The 24091-nt window shown below is 31.8% G+C and overlaps 1 protein-coding gene across 1 annotated transcript in view; it reads right to left on the reverse strand.

The window, feature by feature from the left end:
- Positions 1-24091, reverse strand: part of LOC112598551 — a 74073-nt gene that overhangs the window by 2696 nt on the left and 47286 nt on the right. The window contains exons 3-5 of the mRNA XM_025345065.1: positions 8646-8918; positions 6074-6418; positions 3124-3571 (exon numbers count right to left, since the gene is read on the reverse strand). Coding sequence (XP_025200850.1) covers positions 3124-3571; positions 6074-6418; positions 8646-8891 — 1039 coding nt within the window. The 5' untranslated portion in view covers positions 8892-8918. The remainder of the gene's footprint in view (positions 1-3123; positions 3572-6073; positions 6419-8645; positions 8919-24091) is intronic.

Raw genomic sequence — 24091 nt, forward strand, 5'->3', positions numbered from 1 at the left:
TAAAACCGAAAATACGTATAATGTGGATCCCGACAGCTTGACAGCTCCAGTCGGTTACACGCTGTTATTCATGGGTGATCTGAGCGAGTAAGATGGGGCATTGTCCCCCCTCCCCAGATTTCAAATACTATTTTGAAATTTTGAAAACCTCAACTTTTATTACTGTTTAAGTAGCCAATTCGTTGATATTTTGACTCAAGCATTGATTTTTTAATGAACTTTTTGGTGTTTGATTTTGTTATTCTCCTCGCTGATAAATTTCCCACGGGTATCTATGCTGTTAATATATTGTATAATACATGTATTATAAATATTGTGATAATGGCCGCGTTACTATATTTTTAAAAGAATTTATCACGTTTGTCGTCGGTGTTTACTGAGTAAGTATAGTACGCGTGTTAATGAGGGTGTACGCTTCAGTAAATCGTAAACATACCGAACCACTGAGTACTCGTATACGATACAGTGATTCCAGAACGAACACGTTTGTTTTGAACAATAATATACCTAATGCTTAACTCGCATATCCGAATTTCCGACGATGCTAGGTACGGTAATTGTTGTTTTTGTCTTTTGGTCTCCTTTTCAAATCACTCCTAGCAGTAGACGCCAGTATAACTATTATATGATGCTGAATTTAAGTGGCAAAGTCAATGGCATATTCTATACAGCGCTTTACACTTTTGTCTTCAATTTAAAATATGTATTATTATTAGTATTATTACAGTAAGATATGGAAACACCTTCGTCAGTACGGTATAAAATGATTTAATATTCCGTTCGTCTCTCACACGCGGCTAATACGATAAACGCGTGTTTATTCGATTGTAATACCTAATGTAGATGTGTGAAAACTGCGCAATACCGTTATAGACGAAAAATAATATTCCTTATTTTATTTCAAACGTTTTCAAGTACTGAGTGACGTGATGAGAACATTTTTAACATTTTTATCGCAAACGAAAAGACTTATTGTTGTTTGTATCCACCTTATAATCCTTAGGTATTTTAATGATTCAAATAAATACAATATGTTAATGGTGATAATAATTGTTGATCTTAATGATTTCATTACTATTCCGAATATTATATATTTTAATAGTCATTTAATTTTATTTGGTTAGAATTTAATAGATGTATTTTACTTTCTTTAAACAAAATTCATTCCCTGCGGTGTACTTTTTCTTTGCCTATCTACTTCTTATGAATACGAATTATATAATAATTAGTTAGATATAAATATATATTTTATTCAGTATAATTAGGTTTAATATCTCTATTCCCAAAATTCATAGCAGCTACATCAACAACTAGAAAGAAGTGATTATGATTTAGAATGTTTACGAAACGTAAAAAAAAATTGTTGGAAAAATGAATGTATGATGCACATATTGCACATTACAGCAAACAATACAAAGAGGCCCCCAGCAACAAGTCTTGCCAAGACCTTCGATATTAAAAATTAGAATATTCGAATTTTTTCTCTTTGTGAATACTTAGTACGTTACCAACGTGGATTTTCAAGCCAAATTTTGAAATAAGCACAACACTCTTACCATCACAACAATTTAAATTACACGATGGCAAGATTAACATTTTTGAAATAATTTTTATGTGCACATTATTCATCATGTACATATTGTACACCATTATTCCCGTCCTTTTCCGAGCACATGGCTTTTAAATTCTCTCGATGCTACTCTTTAACAATATACAAACAATACATTATATGCTATTATAATATGAGGTTATTTAAGTAACAAACAAAAATGCACATCCATATTTAACTGTGAATTAAAATGGTTTACGTGAAGCAATCATCTTAGGAACTACATGAAAAAAAAATAAAAAAAAAAAATACACCTAAACTAGAAACGCGAGTTTAGTCTAAATTTTTAGTTTTCAGTTCGAAAGTGGAGCGTCATTTTATCAATGGTTGGGGGCAGCGTCGCAACAACTCGTCCGACATAACAACGTAGTACTAGTTATGACTTCCCGATCGTATATTATGTTGTTCTTAAAATGTACCTATAATGCGCGGGTGGAAAAGGTTTACATATACGTAAGCAGAGATCGTCGTACGTTTTGAAATCGGTCTGTCCACGAATATTATATTATCATGTCTTTGGAAAATGTGCCGCGTACATGGTTTTTATTTTTTTTTAGTTACGCTACAGCCATAAGTGTTTCAGTCGTATGTTATTATCATTATTATTATTATTATTATTATTATTATGTACATATAATAAACTACGTTAGACCCAGCGGAATGCGGTATTATATTACACGCGTACGTATGAGTGTGTACAATAGCAGCGATGTACGGAATCGTTAAAAACAGATTAGAGGAAAAAAGTATTGCCTCAAGTTCGACTGCACCATAGAGCATAATATGTGTCATGATGCAGCTGCAGGTGCGCGGCTAAACAAACATCGTCCTATTGACGTCGACGACAGAAGCTCGGGAAAAACAAAACCGTCCACAAGAAATGCGTTTGGGTCGCTAAAACCTCGGGGCAGTCAGTCTATAGTATTTCACTTTTTCAACATCCAGCAAATGGCAGTTTATCTCGTACAGGTACGCCAAAGTTATATCATTCAAATCTTTGAAAATGAATAGATTTTTTTATTTCTTAAGTGATCAATATTATTGGGGGAGGGGGACTCTAGTGGACTTGACTTCATAGGGATTCGGAGCGTTGGCGTACTTATAACTATAGAGCGCGGATTTCTATGCTATCGCATATTTTTTTTCCTTTTCATATTTTTGGATTGCTGTCAATGATTTGAATCTAATGGTAATATTTTTTTGCATATTTCTATAAAATTTATTTGAAATGTATTGCACATTAAACCAAAGTTTTTTCACTAAGTATACAAGTAATTAATTTTTATAAGTTGTATTTTAAATAAATAAAAATAATTTACTCGCATATTTGTTGCATTATTTCATGGTTTTTACTGCATTTTATACGGTATATTTCGATAATTTTTAGCGCATAAAAATCCGTGCTCTACTTATAACGTATACCTAATATCATATTTTAATATCTAAACACGTCTTATCTTACAGCATACGGCAACACATTATAGTGTTATGACGTGATACCCAATGCGGCTTACCTCCGAACGTGTTGATCGTCGACGTGTGCTTCATTGGCGTCATGAACGGTTTGAAGTGGAAAAACGACGGGGACGCGGGCCTGCTGAGCGTGCTGAGCTTGTCCTCGTCGTACAGACCGTCCCGGCCCATGGCGGCCAGCTGCCGGCCCTTGGGCATGAACATGACGAGCAACACCAGCGCGGCCGTGGCGCCCAGGCCCAGCGCCAGGCATCCGTCCTGGTCGCCCGGCTGCGTGGCCCACAGACCGGCCACGGCCCAGCCGACGCACAGCGGCGCCGTGCAGCCGACGGCCAGTCCGATGTACATGGCCTCGCGGTAGTTGTCCCGTATGTGCCGCGACTTGATGGCCAACACGGTGACGGCCAACAGCAGACCGGCCGCGTACACCAGCGAGCCGAGCATGTGCTGGTACTTGGTATCACAGCTGTTGTCCAGGCTGCTCGTCCACTGAAACAAGTGCGGTAAACGGGTCGTCAGCACAGGCTTTTTCATTTCATTTTTATTACGATTTTTTAGTAGGTACGGTGTTATTCGCATCGCTTCGCCTTTGAGCTTATCAAAAACGTCGAACACATGTTTTTTGTGTTTTTGTTTTTTTTAAGTAGGTATTCAAGTCTAGCGATTACCGCTTTTTTGCAATCGACGTTTTTACACCCGTTTACAGTATTTAAATTAGTTATTTATTTGAATTGACGCCTACCTACAGGCTTGGATACGGAGTGTTCGAAAAGTTTTAAAACGGTCGTTAGACTAATTATTGGAACTGATAAACGATAATGTTTTATGATATGGTTATTAATCGGCTTATGAAATATTTTACGTTATTGCTCTACGTATGTATTACAATATTATGCGTGTACAGTAATAGTTATGTGATTCCAATTATTTTTAACACCTGATATGTATATCGCATCAGATATATAATATTTAAAATATGAAATAATGAGATAAGCGAGTATAATACCTATACAATATTATGATATAGAATACGACGTACAAATAATTAGAACATATTATGTTATTATTTTATGCTTCAGATCGGATAGGCCGTTGAAGAAAAACAAATAATCTATAGGTTTGTAATTAAATCGTTAGACGATGTACTAACCTAACAGTAGACGAGAAAGAGAAGTCAAAATAAATTATTTACACGTCCTCGGAATGCCCAACACTATTTTCATGATAATTTATTATCGTCGATAAACATATATAATTTATTATGGATTGTAATCATAACAAATAACAAAAATGCAAAATAAAAATAATAATTCAGTATTATTATTAACGCATAGTGCCTGCGTGTTAAATATAATATAATAGGTGCTTAAACAAATGACTATTAAAATTTAGGATTTATATTATACTATTATGATGTTTAATTGTATTGGGATATTGAATACTAAGTATTACATTTTAATTATCGCTTGAAACGAATGGTAAAATGAAATATTAAAATGTTTTCCAATTTGGGTGTACCGGAAGAAGGAGGCATAAACCACTGTTATGCTACATTACCTATATTTTAATATTATTTAAAAAAATAATTATTGTTTCTTGAGGCAATAGTAATATACCATTAGAATAATTTGTTCTGCATTAACATTTGAACTTTATTAATGATTTTTCTTCTTGGGTAAATCCGAATAAAAACAAACGTTGATAATATTGAAAATAGTAAATAATGATGTGCAACTTGTTTTTAAAATTATTCACAGGCATGTAAAGAAGAATTATTTGATTATTAATTTATAGCTTTAAAATACTAAATTAATTATCTGCCACTTAACATTTTTATCAACTTTTCAATTTATATTATTTTAAGTACCTTTTTATGTCAGTTTTAGTACTTAATTTCCCAACCTACTAAAGTAATATGGATGATTAATATGTTATTAATTGGGCTTAGAATAATTATGTCAATTCATTTTTAATTATTTTTAGCTCGATATAATACATTTTTTATGTCTATATAATTATACACTTAGTGCATGTGTAGGTAGTTTTATGAGCTTAAGAGACACATAAGCGGTATACGTCATGTGTAAAGGGCTTGCTGGTAACTCACTTGGGAGAAAACCATTTATAATGACGGCACTTCCGCGTGAATTATGTGAAAAAAATATTATCTACCGATTATAAACTATTCTATTAAAACTAGTTATAGGCCCATGCAAATAAAAAATACATGTTTCCGGCTTGCTGTTAATTTTACATAAAATATATCATATATAATAATCATTAATTGTTATTTATTTACATTTTACAAGCCAAACACAAATTCGTAAGATAATTATACCTACTATATTGCACATTAAACTTCAGTCTTAAACATCTCTCTCCTCCTCCTACGCATGATATATCATTATAGATGAACGACCTTAACAATGCTCAGAGTGATGAAGACGGCTTTCAATTGAGCGAAAAACCTACAATTACATATTGTTTGAACGAATTTATACATAGCTTATATACATAATTTCGGTGAAATTTAAATGGACAATATATCGACATTTATACGTTTTCTTTGCAATTTTTAGGTTTAATTTTAATTGGTATGGTTAAAAATATGTAGTAAATATTAAAAACATTTTTGATAGACATGTTATTTTTGTTACCCTCGCAACGTACACTTCAGTTACACGTATAGTTATAACTGTTATAAGTATTTAAAAGATCACGACTAGCACACACGGCATACGCACTTGTTTTCACTGCACTGCTGACTATACATTATTGTTCATTAATTTATGAGTTCGCTCAAACGATCGGCATTTACTTTGCCGCCCAAATAACAAATAATAATACGATATGCTCTATTCGGGGTGATGGTAAATTCGAAACGTTTTGCCCAAACGAATGGTGTCCCCCCCCAAAAAAAAAAAAAAAATTACGGTCGTCAGGCTTTCAATAATTCAACTCTTCGGCAACGTTGACACGACGTCGACTTACCTGGGACGATAGGAGTTGCGGTGGCGTGTAGATGAGCCACTGGACGCCGATGGCCAGCTGTATGGCCACGGTGAAGAACAGCAAGAGCGCCTGATACGGCGCGGGCAAGTACACTCCGCCGTTGAGGCTGATGAGGAACACGCACTTGACGAGCAGCGTGCCGAACACCATCGAGTATCCGAGCCCGGTGCACAGCCTGACGGTGGCGCACGTCAGCACGGTCGGCTGCGTGCACATCAGCCCGCTGACCGCCGCGCACACGAACAGCCCGCCCAGCAGCGCCTGTCCCAGGAACAGGTGTCTCCTGCTGGGCTCCGTTTTTCTCGTCTTGCACAGCACGAACACCTGCAACGGAACGTCCGCCGTCGCGTCAGTCTTATGCGTATTCAAGAGTCAACAACAATAATAATAATAATGCGTGCGAATAACATATGACAACAATAACAATAATAACAATAACAATAAGACGTCGTCCCGTCCCGAGATCGAACGACGACAACATTAAAAACAATATCGCAGAGCTGATATCGTTGTGTGCGATATTTTGGGCTCGGGCGGGAACATGCATTTTTCTTTTGATCTTCGACGTTCTACACTCCCACGCCAATCCGCGACATCCGACTTCGAACGCCGAGCTCGTGTCTGCAGGTATATATTACGCACATTGACGGGCGTTAAAGACGACACTCGACGGAACGGAAAGTTGATGTCGATAAGATATTTGCGGTGCGAAGGGATGTTTTGTACAAGTCGAGAGAACGCCAAACTCGGGAGCCACCAATTAAGGGTCAAATATTTATGTACTGTGTACAGGCAATTTTAGTGAAATTTTTTGAAGGAATAAAACGTTTAAGATATTCGTATATTTGAAACCTTTTTTTAAATTTCTAAAAATAAAAGCGGTCCCGTGTCAATACCTACCAGCAATGTTTTTTTTTTTTTTTGCATAACAATAGAAGATCATAATATAGAAAGACGATTTAGAGTAGAACAAACTGTAACGAGTACATTATTTACAGTATATTTTAAATAAAAATATTGTGTGCACTACATACAAAGGAATTTTATTTGTGTCGTGACGTTTTTATTTTTTTCATATCAATATTCAATAATTTTTATCAAGCAAATTAAAAAAAAAAAGAATAATAGTCTGTACAAATAAATAATTTAAACTGTCTTTAAGTTATCAAAAAAACTATAAATAAAACGCTACGACATATATCAATTACTTCCAGATAATTATATGGTAAAAATTTGTTAAGGCTACTGTTATTAATGTTATTATACTGTTCCCGCAAGTTTGTCCTACCCAAAACTATTGTATTATCCATAAATTACGGAAAATGTGGTGTTCTCGTTTTAAGTTTAAAAACTATGCTATTTGACTACCAAATCGTAGTTATTCATTAACGCGGACATTTCTCCTTATTCATATGCGTTGTTACAACACTGAATGCGTTTAAACAAAACATTTAAACACTATACCATAATATGGTTATTGGTTATGAATAAATTAAAAAATGTTTATTGCTATTGTGGATTACGCGTTTTGAGCAGTCGCGTATAGTTTTTAATAATTATATTTTATAATTATTCAATTCTAAATATTTATTTGCACAAAACTGCAGGGCTTGCAAACGTTATAATAACGTTATATTTGACAAAAAATTATTGAAATTTGTAAACGTAATTATAACGGAAAACGATAAACATAAGTAATTAAATAACACAAAACAAAACATAACGATTAACAAAATGTATGATATATCATCAAACCAAACATAACACAAAACGTTATATATAATATACCTATCATTAAAAAAAAAAAAAAAAAAATAATTTCAATTATAAAATATAATAAAAATTTGAATTCTGAATAACGATAAACGCAAAAGTTGAATAACGTTTAAATTCTGAATAACGATAAACTCAACATTTGTATAACGTTTTAATTGTAAATAACGAATAACAAATTTTTTTTTCAAATGCAAGCCCTGCACAAAAGTTATCATCGTTCTACTTTATTATTGTACGGCATATTTGTAGCATTGAACTCTCGTTTCCGCACAGTTACCGACTATTTTAGGTGGCGACCGTCATCTGCATATTATTGTTATAACACGCGTATATATCAGTTTCTAACCGAACGATGATCGGTGTACCTTTACACATTTCTCGTTTGGAAAATCGATGGATAAATCCGAATAAGGATAACAGTCGACAGACATTTTTTCTTCAGAGATTTCTCGACATCCTGCACGCGCGCGTGACTTCCATTCGAATATTATCTCCGGTCCGTATTCCCCCAACTCTCGGGGACACAGGACCCGACGGCAGGACTCGTGTGCGACGTCTTATCATCGTAATATTATATATTACAGTGGAACCTCGCTAACTCGAACTTCTATAAGTCGAATTTTCGATAACTCGAAAGAATGTCTCGGCCCCTACTTTATAACATATCATATGTGTAACCTCTGTAAGTCGAATTTTTTTTCGCTCCCAACCGATTCGAATTATCGAGGTTCCACTGTATAAGGAATACCAAATACAACAATATTATTATAGTCACCTCGAAAGTCATGATCAACGTCATGGTGAGCACTGACAGTATGAGCACCGGTAGCACCCAGGCGTCGCGCCGCAACAAGGTGAGCGTGGCAGCGGCGTACTGGTGGACGCCAGTGTTCGGCGATCCCGTGGTGACGATCACGCCCGGCGGCGACGAGAAAGAGGACGGCAACAGGAACATGTCCGTGTTCATCCCCACCCGTCCGCCGCCACCAGTCATCTGTACAACGCTGGCTGCAGCTTCCATGTCATCGCTTCCCGGTCATCATCGCACCTGTTGACAGAGTTCCGGTTTAACGTTAAACGCACTTAAACGCAATCGTTTTGCCTAGACCAGCGCACGCCGGTTAGGTTAGGTGATTATCGTGACGATAATAGTATATTATTATGTTATAGAGACAGGTCGATCCACGTACCCATTGACCGACACAATAATGACTCGAGTCGAAAACCAAAATAAAATTCAATCACTTCACAGAGGTCGGCGAAAAATCGTCCGCCGAGCGAGCGTACCGCACGAGAATATTATCAATCGTTCCCGTACGGATTGTACGCCCGACGCGACACGACCTTACATAAATATCGCAGTATTTTCGCTCAATCTCGAGTGACGTTATGTGGTAGACAATCATATATTATAATATAATCGTATTCACGCGCGCCGTTTATGATAATTTAATGTAGTATAGCGTTTTATAGTTATTTATATTAATTATATGTATTCTCGGCGGTCGCAGAAGTCGAGCGCATAACATTCTTTCGCAGACGCTTTATATTTTTTTTACATAATATTGTTGCTCTAATGAAAAACGGATCATATAATATTATATATTAACGGATGCGCGTAAACTGAGTAATTTATTTATGTTTACGTCTGTCGTCTATAAACCAGTATGTACGTTGCGAATATATTGTATAGTATGTGTATTATGCGTATAAGCTCCGTTAGGGGCGCGTTCGGTCGGATTGTTATAAATTATAAATTATATTATTGTGTATCGATAATGGACGTTTAATGGATTATTTAATGCCCGAGCTGCCGACTTATTTTCTATATATAGATGATAATATTATGTATATTCGTAATTTTATACGTGTGAAGTTTTTTTATCATCCGTTTCCAATGATCGCCTCTCGCGCATATTACTCTCAATAGTGTTATAATATTAAATAACATTTATTGCCATGCTGCCCGTAATACCTAATTGGTACTAGTGGTGGAGGGGGAGGGTTGTAAACGCGCTGCGGACTCGCGTTGACCAACAATATTAACATTAGTACACTTCAAAGATTCTCTATCACTCCACTTTAAGAGTTGTGAAATACTTAAAAGAAACTCTACATAAATGTGTTAACAAGTCATTATTTCAATATTTATATAAAGGCATTAACATTTTATCTACCCCTCCCCCTCCCCCCGGATAACACAAAAACATCGTCTTTTGCGGCTTACGGTGTAATTGTAAAATAATAAAATTGTGCTAATGTATATGTTACGAACAATATAACAACACATTTTCGGACTTGTGTACACTTTTTTTAAATTATTATATGCTTACGTGAATACTATTATTTCCATAGGATTCCACACCTCACGCACACACATACACATGACACACACACTGTATTATAATATAATTATAACGTTACGGCCACGATTTTATTTTGGTTTTTCACCCATAACGTTTCATCCGTCATCGTCCATGAGTTGCCGCACTGCTGTTGTTGCAGTCGTATAATTATGTATAACTTTGATATCACGAGTCCACCGCGGAAGTTGTAAATAATAATCTATAATGTATTTAGAGATCTAATTTTATTGCATTGGCACGTTATTTTCGGCTGATTAGTTATTAGATAGTTTGCATCGGTTTAGATCATATAATATTACTCGATGAGAAATCAATGACAATAAAAATACGTTTACATAAAACATTAAAAATTTAATCAATTTAAGAATAAAGACGGTGATTTAAGATTTTTATCTTAATCTCATAAATTCCTACATCGAAGGACGTTTTTTTATTTAATAATACAGTTAATATTATACGTTTTATAATATTCGTGTCTCAATACTGTTCAAAGCAATAATAACCAGTGTATATTTCTATAATTTAGAAGAGTATAACTGCATTCGTTTTGAGAGCATTAAAAATTAAAATGTTGGGGAAGTATGTATCATATAAATCGTCAACTTTTTTTTTTTACAATTATTATTAACATTCGATGCGCGAACGACCCCCCGGCTGGCATACCAAACAGGACAACATAATAATAATCACTGCTTCTCAAAAAGGGAAATGCTGAATATCATAATGTCGTCATATAATTCCGTGTGTTTTAATCTATATATTCTCTCATTATAACACGGTAATAATATTATTGCAAATTGCAATAATAAAACTTACCTCCACGCACATGAACGTTATATTCTCGACGCGTATCATTGCGCGCTGTGAGTTTGTAGGTACCTCCTTACGATTTGCCTTTAAATATATCATATATTATAATATGTTTATGCGTATAATATTATGTATACTTGCTTATTAGTTATTATATAAATTTGATACACGCGATATACGAGAAGAAATTGTTCATATAATTTCAACCAATAATAATTATAGTATGCGACCAGTTATATAGTTGCACACGAACGCGAAGCTTAACGTATAATATATCATCATTATTATTATTATTTAATATACATATATTAAATAATACTGCAATAAAATAATATATCCGACAACGAGATTGCGGTAGTGGTATAATGTCTTTAGAATTCACTCGTTTGTTCTTTTAACTAAAGCTTAGTTTACAGCTACGTCAGTGTAGTATCCAAAAGTTGAGTTCGGCAAAATTAAAAATTTCTCGATATAGACTATAGTTAGTAAATAATATCATAATTGCAACAGCCAACGATAAAAAACACGTAAATAGACAAAATAGTTGAAAACCCTGGTTGCAGATATGCAATAAACATAATTTAAGTATACGAGAAACGACTGTTAAAAATTAATTTCGGTCAAAACGCGCGTCAAAATGTTGTGGTGTTTAATTGTTTTAAATGTTTAACATAATTTTAACAATATTATGTTGATAATAAAATATAATCGCAAGCTTATGTACAAGTTCATCGTCGTCAACAACATGTCATATACTTCAACATTAAGTATAGGCGCGTACACTTTCTATCATCTTCCTATTATGATATTATGTCTAATGATTCATAAACTGATAAGGTATTAGGATATCGATTTAGACGTAGGTAGGTATAAATATTTTCAAAAAAATCTAAGTATTTAAAAATATAGTCTTTAAATATTCTTAAAAATTACAAAAATCAGAATTTAAATACATGCGCGATTAAAAGAAAAAAATCGAGTGTGTATGCTTACTAAATCACCCTTTGTACGATAATGATAACCGAGAGTGGTAAACTGTAGTTGCAGCGACATCGAAACGTCATGATGGATTAACCGGTCGTGACTATATTATACTCGTATATTATGCCCATATGATCGTGATATAAATCTATTGAATTTAAGTCAGCATAGCGTAGAGAGATTACATGGGAAAAGAATTCGTTCTGAGAACAGACTACACTGAGGATGAGAGAAAAAAATTGATGCGAAAAAAACAAACGGTGAGAAATCCACATTTTTATTTCAAATATATCGCGCACGTGCCTGCGTGGGAGTCTGTAGTCCACGTGCGCTCAATGGTAAAACACCGTATACTCCTCACCTAGCTGATACCTATCTAGTGGTTTCGCCCTTCAAACGATTGTTCTTTCTCGTTTCACTCTTTCTCCTATTTTCACTTTTCGGACAAATACAAGGCCACCGGGAAATTTGAATAATTAATAATTACGAGTATACCTACTTATATTTCTAGTATGCGTTTTTTCAATAATTTTTTTAAATATTCCGGAATGATTTATCGATCCGGACGCAAGAACAAAATTCAATTTCCTATAAATATTAATACATCGAACCATTAACCACGTCATACCACACCTTATACATAATAATATGATATAGGTAGTATAATACCTATGTATATAAGGTTAAACGAGGCTGTTAAATAATTTACTTTATTCGATCACTGAAATATTATTGTATTATTAATGCCGCGGTGTTAATGTCCGATGTACTCACGATAATAAATAATAAAATGAAAAATAAAATTATTTTATACACTATGATATTAAAAAATAATAATACTATACAAGTCCGTTTTATAATAATTACATTATCTCTGTGGCTTGGACTCCGATTACTGTAGGCATTCAATACGCTAATAATATTATTTTCCTATTGAAAAATGTAAATACAATTATTATTATTATTATTACTATGTCTAGTTTAATAATCTGCAGTTCGTCGGACAAATTATACGTATATGTCGATGATCCATTTTTAAACGATGTTACGATAGGTAGGAAATTTAACATTTTGAATGACCGCGAGTTCAGTACAGTGATCGGAATTTTAATGGTACCAATAAATATTATTTTTTTTTTTTTTTTTTTGTAAAGGATTTAGGCGAGAAAGAAAAGTCTAAGCGAACTTAAAACACGGACTGATTGTCGGATCCAATTTAACGTAACATTAATATGATGTATTGATGTATAGGATTTCATATTATTATGCATACATAATGCAGTTTGCAGTAACATTGTACCGTAAATAATTATTATTGCACGTCATCCCTATGATTTAATTTATATTATTATTATGTGTGTATGTATGTATAATTTAGGTAGGTAGTAAACTCGAGTTTCGAGAAGTATAATATATTTTAGATACATGTGGACATGTGGTACACGTTACGTTTATATACTTGTAATAAGTAGGTATATCTATGTAAAAAAAAAAAACCTGAGGGAAGGTAAACAATTTCAAGAACAGTTTTTTTTATGGTCGAACGCTGTGTCATAGCATTATATAGTGTGTTTAAAATAATATTTGAATACATTTAAATAAATAAAGTTATGTAGTATACTAATATGTTTAAAGCGATAATAATTGTTTTATGTATTAGTTTACTGATTCGGAATCTAACCGTTTATGTTTAAAACACGTAATAAAAATATTTCGATATAACAGTGACGGATCTAATACTCGGCTATTACGAGTAGAGAGGGGAGAATTATATTTGGTAATATAACTTTTGATACCGTAGACTTCCCATTGCCACCACACATATAAATTAACTTTTTGAATTTTTTTTTTAACAGTAATATTCGTTTTTTATTTTATAGTTAATGATAATTCGACAAATTATTGTATCATTATTTTAAATAGATATACAATTATAAATACATTACATATATATAAGATATAACCAAGGCCCATCTTACAAGGTGATGTGGGTGGGTAAGGTCCACCCATTTCTCCCCTCCCTTAATATAGATAAGTAACCGTCATATAAGAATTATAAGATCATGTTATTTTTTTGTACAAACGAGTATTTGATGTGTACAATATCATGATATAGATTTTAATTTTAAATTTTATAAATATATGTCAATTCAGTTCAATTCTCGATCTCACTACGAGGTGTGATGAAATGGACTAGTTGTTTATTAAAATATTTATTTATTTATGAATTATGAATTTATTTTGATTTCACATTACCAATAGTTATATTTTCTTCAAATTCCAATTTATTCATATTATAAAAATAAAATCTTACAATTCAATAGTCATAATCATATTATAATCAATTTTATGACTTCAAAATTTTCGCGGATAAATATGTATTCTATAAAAAAATAATTTAACACTTAATGCATAAAACTCAACAAGTTTAACATAATTATTATTAATTTTTTTTTTAAAGAAACATTTTGAAGTTAATATATATTCTGAGTAAACCTTTGGATACAGTAACTTTCAAATATATTACCTCATTAATGTTTATATTTTTTATGTAGGTAATTAAACGCATATGCTAATTAAACACATATATAATATGAATATATATAAAACATATAAAATAAATTATGTGCGAATCATGACGAATTACTGCAGCATTATGGAAATTATCGATTGACTAAAATATGATATTAGAGAAGTCAGGAAATCGATTGTTTTTGTATTTCCCGCAAAATCCAATAAAATAATATGTGTCATGTACACGTGTTTCTTTTTTTGCCAAAGAAAGTGTACACAATACAGCAGTTGTACCTATATAATATAATATACCTATCGAACGTATTTGCAAGCTGACCCTGTTTTTTTTTTTTACTAATTGATTGAAAATTATACCGATTTCATAGTGTGAAATCGAAATACAATACATAACGAAAGCCCAATGAAATCGATTCCTGCAAAACATATTGTGTTGTATTGAAAAATTAAACGGTTACCTACCTATACCTAATTGGAAACACAATCTTAAATTTGTTACTGTTATTGTTATTACTATGGTATACCTACATTTTTCTTACAATAATTATATTACCATTTTCGGAATCGTGCATATCTACATATATTATCTATTATTATAATTTTTGTCGTTCGTCATTATAAAACATTATACAATAGTTACACGAAATCAATTTTTTTATCGTTTTGGAGTTTAAATATGAATATTTTGATTTCGACTAGTAACGATTGAGTCTTTGGACGGGTTTAATACAACCGTTGTATGCCGTAGTCATAGTTTTTTTAAATTGATTTTTGAGATCCACCTATGTCAGTATCGCCATTGATAAATAGCGTAGTGTAATTCACATTATAATAACTGCAGTTTGATTTTGAAAATGAAAATTTATTTAAAGGGCAATTCTTTTATCAAAGAACACTCATTGTTTCAATATCTATTAATATTTTTGAAAACATTTTTTACATAACCTCTAGTCGAAATAAAACAATATTTTTTTTTAAGCAAATTATATTTTTAATATTATTTTAGTTTTCATATTTAGATCAAAATATTTTTCAAAGTATTTTGATATAAAAAAAAATTGAAACTCAGACGAGTAGTTTATATAAATTATAACTTATAAGTATTTAAAATGTAGGTAAGAGAAGTGATAGACCAACATTTTGTAGGGTATCTCCGTATAACTCCGCTCACCTAAATTTTAAATACTGATAACACATAAACTATTTATCCGAATTTCGATTTTTATGTTTCTAAATACTCTAAAAAATAGTATGCTTAATAACATGAAATCAAAAATATATGTTGTCAGTTTAAAAAATGTCGTTTTATTTTGATTGGAAATTATGTGAAAAAAACATTAAATGATTTTGAAATGACTTTTGTTCGATAAAAGAATTGTCTTGTATACAACATTATAGTAGTTGGGTAATTAGCGATTTAGTCGCTATGACTTGGAGAATATTTAAAAATAGGATGTTCTTATGTGGAACAAAAAAAGGAAACTTTGAGGGTGAAGAAACGAGCATTTTGATATTAGCTGCAGCTATCATATACCCACCCTGATCGTATACGTCAGAAAAGCTACTACTTAGCCGTTCGTCAGTTCATACAACATAATTTTCGTTTCGCCGACACGACTGTCTAGGCGACTGATTGTGTCACTCGGTGGCGGCGACTTAAGCCCGCCATATATCGATATAATATTATACTTAACCACTTGACGGCGACCTCGTGCCATATTTTCACTGGCAGCACAAATGGTATTATAATTTTTAAATGTATACATTACGCACGTACGCGGACATTTTCTCCATACAAGCGCGAATATTATCCCCTTTTGCGTAACTATACGCCTGAGTCTCTCTGATCGCGTTAATATAGATAATATATTATTATACACAATACAAAATTAGACTAAATTTTGCAGTAAAAAACGATACCATTGTAATGACCATTCGGCTGACGTATGACGTAATCGGGTAGGTAATAGGTATGCATATACATATATTATGATATTATTAGCGAGTTAAAATAATATAATATGCACTTCTATATGGTCATAATGTTTATTACGCGTCACACATAGATATATGTTTTAATAGAAAACTGAAAAGGTCAACGTGCCGTCCGCATTTTTGGCGACAATAATAATAATTAGCAACGAGAAAAATTGTATTACAATTATTATTTATCATTACGCTGTATGGGCAGGCAAACATCTATATGTAGGAACTCCCGTATAATTATAATAATAAGCATTATAATTATTATTGCCGAGACGACCGTGAACGATGACCACCACTACCGCCACTGAGGCTGCGACGATGTCCGTGTTCTTATTATTAGGTGTTATAGAATACACAAGTCACAAATACCTAGGCGAGGTTGAACAATTTAATCAATTATTTCGAGTCGTTACACACTGAGTTTAGAGTCAAATAAAATAATTAAACAAGTTAAGATAGTGAATATTTAAAAAAAAAAAATGTAATGACTACGGGTTAATATTATTTTTCTCCATAATTTTAAGCGGACAGTGGTATGATATAATATACCACGTGAGAAAAATTTGATAGGGGTGCACGGTAACTTATCAATTAATTTATAAAACATTATAAGATAGTACAATACGATTTTTAACTCAAAGTAGATAACTCTTCAAATTAAAATTAACTTCACATTTTTTAGTAACTATAGTAAGTAGTAACTAACATCCAAGCCCCGAGGCTTAAATACGGGTATCGTAAATATTATATACTGCGGAGTTTAATTGAAATAACCGACAGATTTTATCAACTAATTATGCAATAAATTTTATTCTATTAATTTATCTTTAAATTCAAATATTATGATTATTACGAATTAAAAATCATTTATAAAAAAAAAAATTGGTTATTAAAAAGTACACAGAAGCTTATTTGTAGTTAGTCAAACACATTAATAAGATTTATAGGTTCCATATATTATATATGTATATTAATTCTAATGGCTAATATTATACTTAAGCCTTACACGTACATATAATAATATTCGTCACGGACATTATATAATACATAGTTATACATAAGTATTTATATTGTGTAATGTTTAATAATTATTATTTTTATGGTCACATTATTATATATTATCCTATAATACGTACAAGTTTCGAATATGCCGCGGAAGGAAATGCGTTACATGGTAAGTATATACGTATACGTCGTACACATATAATCTATGTATATAATATACATACATGAAAACGGAATATAAATCTTGAAAAATAACTCCGCAATTTGTAGCTATATTATACGAAGTGATTGATGAACGGTAATAATGTTATGATGGACAACCACGCGAAGCGGATAGGCTAAGACCATACGCGAACAATAACTTCATCTAAATATGAATACCGATGATACGCGGCGATTCGAAAGGGTGGAAAAATTATTATTGTTGTATTATGATCGTGACCACTCGGAGATGTGACGTGCGCATACACGATTACGATAATAATATTATGTATATTATATATATATATATATATATATGTATAGTAGGTGGCAGTGGCTTGAGGATTATTATTACACAATATGTTATATGTGTATATATATTATATATAATATATTCATGTAGATTTGTACGCATACCAAATACACATAGTATATAATATATGTGCCATGGATCCCGCAGCACCGGCTCCTCTAGTGAAAAGAGATATTATCGTTCTCCCAATGTCCAGAGACAAACGGCGTCGTTTCTTATTCTTCCTCTTATTTATTTTGTCTTTCTCGTTCCGTAGTGGACGTCGCTTAAATTACCATAAATAACTCAAAACGCACACATTCGGAAGAAACTTCCTATAGCAGTATACCTACCAAATATACGTTTAATACGTATCTACACCAACTGCAGTCTGTATTAATATTAGTTTTTATTACTATCTTTGTACAATATATTATTTTATGATAAAATATAATAATAAATAATAATAGTATGCGACTTCCGTTACACGCTCGTATGGACGAAAAGACAAAAAAAAAAAAAAAATGACGGCCATCACAACCCAAGTTCACGTCGTCGTCGTCACTATCCAGAATATTCATCGGGTACATACAGTTGGTTCGAGTGTGCGGCTTTTATATAAATATTGTTGTATTATGTATTAGGCATTCACGTCGCAGACGCACTCACTGTAGTAAAGATATATATAATATAATACATGTATAATATGAACACAGCGCTGCAGTATGTACGACAATACTGCTTCGGCATTATTTGTATATTATATTATACCCGGTGTAGAGAAATATATGTATATATTAGATACCTATATTATGCGTGTATACGTTTTTATTGTGCGTCTGCGTTTTAGAAGGTCAATCGATGGATAGGACGCGATGTCTCGTATCGATATATAATATTGTATACTTATAATGTATATGTATCAAGTAGAAATGTATAATATGTAGGTAAGCATGTATAATAATTTACGAATAATCATGCTTTTTATTTTTTATTTAAAACGTTGAAACACCAGTTATAAATTAAATAATATAAATATACTAGGTGACTCATTTATAAATGTCCATGCTTAAAATTTGGAAAATTTGTTAGATACTTGTTTGAAAATGTAAATTCAAAATGATATTTCTGAAAAAAAATTATATTTTTACAATTATTTATCGTCATCGTGTTTTAAGCTTTTACTTTTTCGAATGATATATTTTTTAATTTACATTACGTTTACCTATAAAAATTAAATCAGACAAGTAGTTTATTAGTTATAAGGACTTAACATTTTTATTAACGGAGTAGTAGAGGTGCTTCAAGCTTCAGAGGTTATCTGAAAAATGTTTACTTATTACTCCGATATCTAAACTTTAAATACTTATAAACTATAACCTTTTAACTAATTAACAATTCATTGGAAAATAAATTTTTATCCATCAAAATACTCTAAAAAATATTCTCTGCTTGGTAATATGAAGTTAAAAATGTATGTTACCGTTCAAAAAAAGTAAAAGACTTGAGAAAATATGGTTTAACTATTATTATATTATTATAAATACTAAAAATATAATTTTTTTTTTTTAAATAATGTTTTGAAATTATATCAATTAAAAAAAATTAGAACTTTTTAAAATAATGAGTGTGGACAATAATGGATTACTCTTTAAAAGTATATGTAATATATAACAATATTAAACAACTATGCACGGGAATTATTTTTAATAATTTATTTGATTTAATATAAAATATAATGATATTATTCTGTGTATGTAGTATGCAAATATATGGTATGGGGTTTTAATGTTTTTATTTCATTTTCATTTTTTTACGAGTGAAAATCTGTATGAATATTTGACAAATCAATACATTGCAGCATTATACTATTCTCTGTTCACACTATTTTGTTTGACTGTATCACGTTTATAATATTATACATACATACATTAAACATACATACATACATTTATACATGTAATACCCATATACGCGCACGGATACTTATAAATCAAAATTGTCTCAGATATTATTTTTATCATTATTATTACATTCATACATAATAGTGTTCCAAGATTAATGGATGGAAATTTTTTCTAATATGATATGATGTCCCATAATTTATAATTAATACGGTTTTCATAAAACATAAATAATATCTAAACGTAAATTAATAAGTAACACGAGTAATACATAATAAGTAATACATACACACCGGTCGAGTTTGTGTAAGACCATCATTTTACCATATTAAACCATATGTTATGTATGTGTAGAAAAGCTTACGTATAGCCACATAACCGACGCCGGTGTATTATTATTTACAATCTCATAAATTCATAACTAAACTATTACATATAGGTATACAGGAATATAATAGAACGACATCGAATACTCGTCATTTTTGTCAACATTTTTCTATTATAATCTGATTTATTTCAAAAGACCCTATATTGAACCTGAAGGTCATCGCTGTCATTAATTTCTAAAGAAGAAGAAAAATTAGAGCTCAAATTGAATGGTCATCCTCAGACCTCGACCGTGACCCATTCCTTTGGGTTGTATAATATAAAACAAAAATCAAGATAAGTTATTGATTATGATTAAATTCAAATTTAATATTTTGTTCTTTCAAATTTTATTCACAATGTGTTTTATTACAGACCAAAGATAGTATTGTGAACACTACAAATTCGGACTAAACGTTTCGAGAAATGTTTTTCAAACTTTATTAGTTAATTTTAAGCGATAGACATTTAAAAATCTCAAAAGTTTCTTTTTTAAATCGAAGTTATTTTACAACATCATACTTGCTAATGAAAAAACCGTTCATTGTCATAAATATATGTTTACGAAAATATTGTGATGTTTCAAATGTTTGTAGACAATTATATTGTGTAAAACAGTCGGAATACCATATAATATTAGAACCCTGCATCAATTAACAATTATAAGTTTAATAATAGTAAATAATAATATTATCTAAAGTTAATATTTTACAAGTACAAAATATATGTATACAGTGCGTGTTAAGGTCGTGGATACATAGTTATAAGTACTACTGAACTACTTGTATACCTCATGCTTTGAGTAAACACTGTGTTAATTTTTATCGAGTAAAAACCTAAAAAATTGAAACTCGTGAAGATCACGCGTATCGATTGTGTTCATGTTATTGAAACGAAAATATTTTAATATTGGATTTTTATCCATTAAAAAATACCATTCGTTGAGTACACGTAATATATAGATATAATGATATAATGATTAGGAACCGGGGCATTTTTTTGCTTATTTTAGTTTCAACTGTGATTTGTGAAAATATTTAGTGCTTTTTAAACGATGATCGTGTAGATTATAGACACTTAAAGTCCCAAACCCTATACTCTATAAATATTTGTAAGTCATTTTGTCCGAACACAATCAATTCAAAACACGTCAAAATTAACCTAACAGTTTTCACACATGTGTTTATTTGAAAATCACTGTTAACTTCAAATTATAGATATTGTTGAAAATTATTATAATTTATTATTAATATTATTTAAGCATTACATCTAAGACTTCAGTATGATACACAGCAAGACCAATTGGATAATGTCAATGCAGATGAATTTTTACGAGCAAATCTTTTGCGCGACAATAACGTTATCGCGACCAGACAACACAGCGTTGTAATAGTCGATATATATATATATTTTGTTTATAATATATATATTAGCAACGTCGCAATAACACACGACTCTTTTGTCCCTGAACGCACTGCGGGTACCCGGACGAGTATATGTAATAATATATAGTATGTATACCTATGTATTATAATAATATGTAATAAGTGTGTTATAAGGTGCATACACGTCTATATTATTTATATAGGTATTACTGTGTGTGTGTATGGACAGTGTATATAACCGCCCACGCAGTCACTCACTATATTTACTGCAGTCGGCCGTTTTACACGACACACACACACACGTGAGCACGTGAGCACCTATATATGATGCCGACAACAATGCCGACCCCTCCCTGAAATTACCCTCCCCCACGCCTAAGATGGGGTACGCGTAAAAATAATGGAATTAAAAAAAAAAAAATCATCGTCTACACATAATAGTATATATATATATATATATATATATATATATATACAAGTGTGTACACAATAAAACGTAGATATTATATATTACATATATATATCACATTATTATGTGTGCGCGCGCGTTCGATGATATAATAATATTAATGAAGAATTGAAAAAAAATCATGTACATTAACAGCCGTATGTCATACATAGGCGTACGATAAAAACGACCCCCTTCCGGGTTAATGAACCTACATAATCATTGTCTTTGTATTGTTTTTCTCTTTCTCTCTTTTTTTAATTTCTTTAATTTTTTTTTCTACAACCGATTTTCTCACCTGACGCGTAATAATTATAAAAAATAAATTAAACTGAATACAATAATGTCTTATGACGACACGTTAAGTACCCCGGCTATATCGTCGAGAGTCGGCGTGGAGCTTTTGTGCGCGCGCTGCCGACTGCTGAGGAACGTGGAACCGCGACAACTGCAGCTATATCTAACCGCCGATGATGATGACGAAATTAGATTGTCGTTGGGGTTTAATTAAGATCGAAAGTATGACCGCAATCGTATAAAAAAAAAAAAATCGTAATTATTATAAAATACCTATAAATGAGTAGGTATATGACGATATGTCCATCACCCGTCTCGACAAACGGTATACACATTTTATTTATATACCTACTATATGTAGCCGAAATCCAGTTGACTTGCGAGCCGCCTTCGCCTGCAATGTTTCGCCCTCCTATAGCGGCAACGAGTTCAGTTCAAATATTATTATAATGTATACGCGTGATTGGAGTGACCTACAATTTCGACACGTTTGACCCACCACGTGCAGTAAATAAAATCAATGTGTGAGTGTGCTAATACTATGAATTTAATTCCAACCGTGTCGTATCTACAAGATATATAGGTACAGCAGTAATATAATACAGCTCTATCATGACAGAATTTGTCTATATATACTCAACAACTCGTAACTTACTATAAGACTGCCGACGAAGCACTGTCACCCCTGCACCCATATAGACGCAATGTCTATACTCTTTTTATCGTCATTAATCATTCATACTTTATATTTATTTCTTATTTATATATAATATTATATATATTCGAGACGTTAAATTACACTGCACTTGAGGGCGCACAAGGGCTAACGCAATTCAATATATTAATATATTTTTAATAAATCAGGGGAGATATAGAATTTACGGGAAATTATCTAATTAGACACGAGCAGTCATCATCATCATCCCAAGGCGGTCGACTATCTGTGTCTGAGTCGCGCGCGGAATATACTATGTATAGACAATTACTATATAATATATGTTATACTTACTAATAATAATATTGTCCACGTACGTACGAATAAGTTTGATTATTGTTTATCGACTATTTTTTTCTTCATTAAGCACACAAAAGGCAAATACCTATTAACTTCCCATTTACAAAGTATATGGATATATAATCTATCTGCAAACAATACACCAAGGTTGAGATCGTTTTGTTTTTTTCCTCGTCTTTATGCACTATAGCCTATATAACTTGCAGCCCTGTCCTTCAATCACTCGGCACAATCGTGTCGCTAATCCAAGACGTCGAGTAGCGTCGCACTCAAAATTATACTTATTACCAACCAACACATAAGTGTTCACTGTGATCTATACGTATAAAGTTCGCAATATCGTCCAATTATAATTGCATAAATTATAAATACCTACACTTCAAATATTAAACTAATACAACATGGATTGATGAACTTATAATTTATATTGGTTTTGTCGTTTACGCGTATAAATAGACAATATAATTGTACATAATATTATACCATTTACCGGCGCTTGTATATAGTTCCGTGTAAATAAATAAATAATATGTTATATGTTTGTATAGTAGTAATTAATGTGTAATAGATCCTGAATCAATCAAATCGCACGTATTTAGTTTATTGCAAAAATAATTTTTTACATGCTTCCAG

Source organism: Melanaphis sacchari, unplaced genomic scaffold, assembly GCF_002803265.2.
Source record: "Melanaphis sacchari strain LSU unplaced genomic scaffold, SCAv2.0 Contig48_pilon_pilon, whole genome shotgun sequence".
NCBI lineage: Eukaryota > Metazoa > Arthropoda > Insecta > Hemiptera > Aphididae > Melanaphis > Melanaphis sacchari.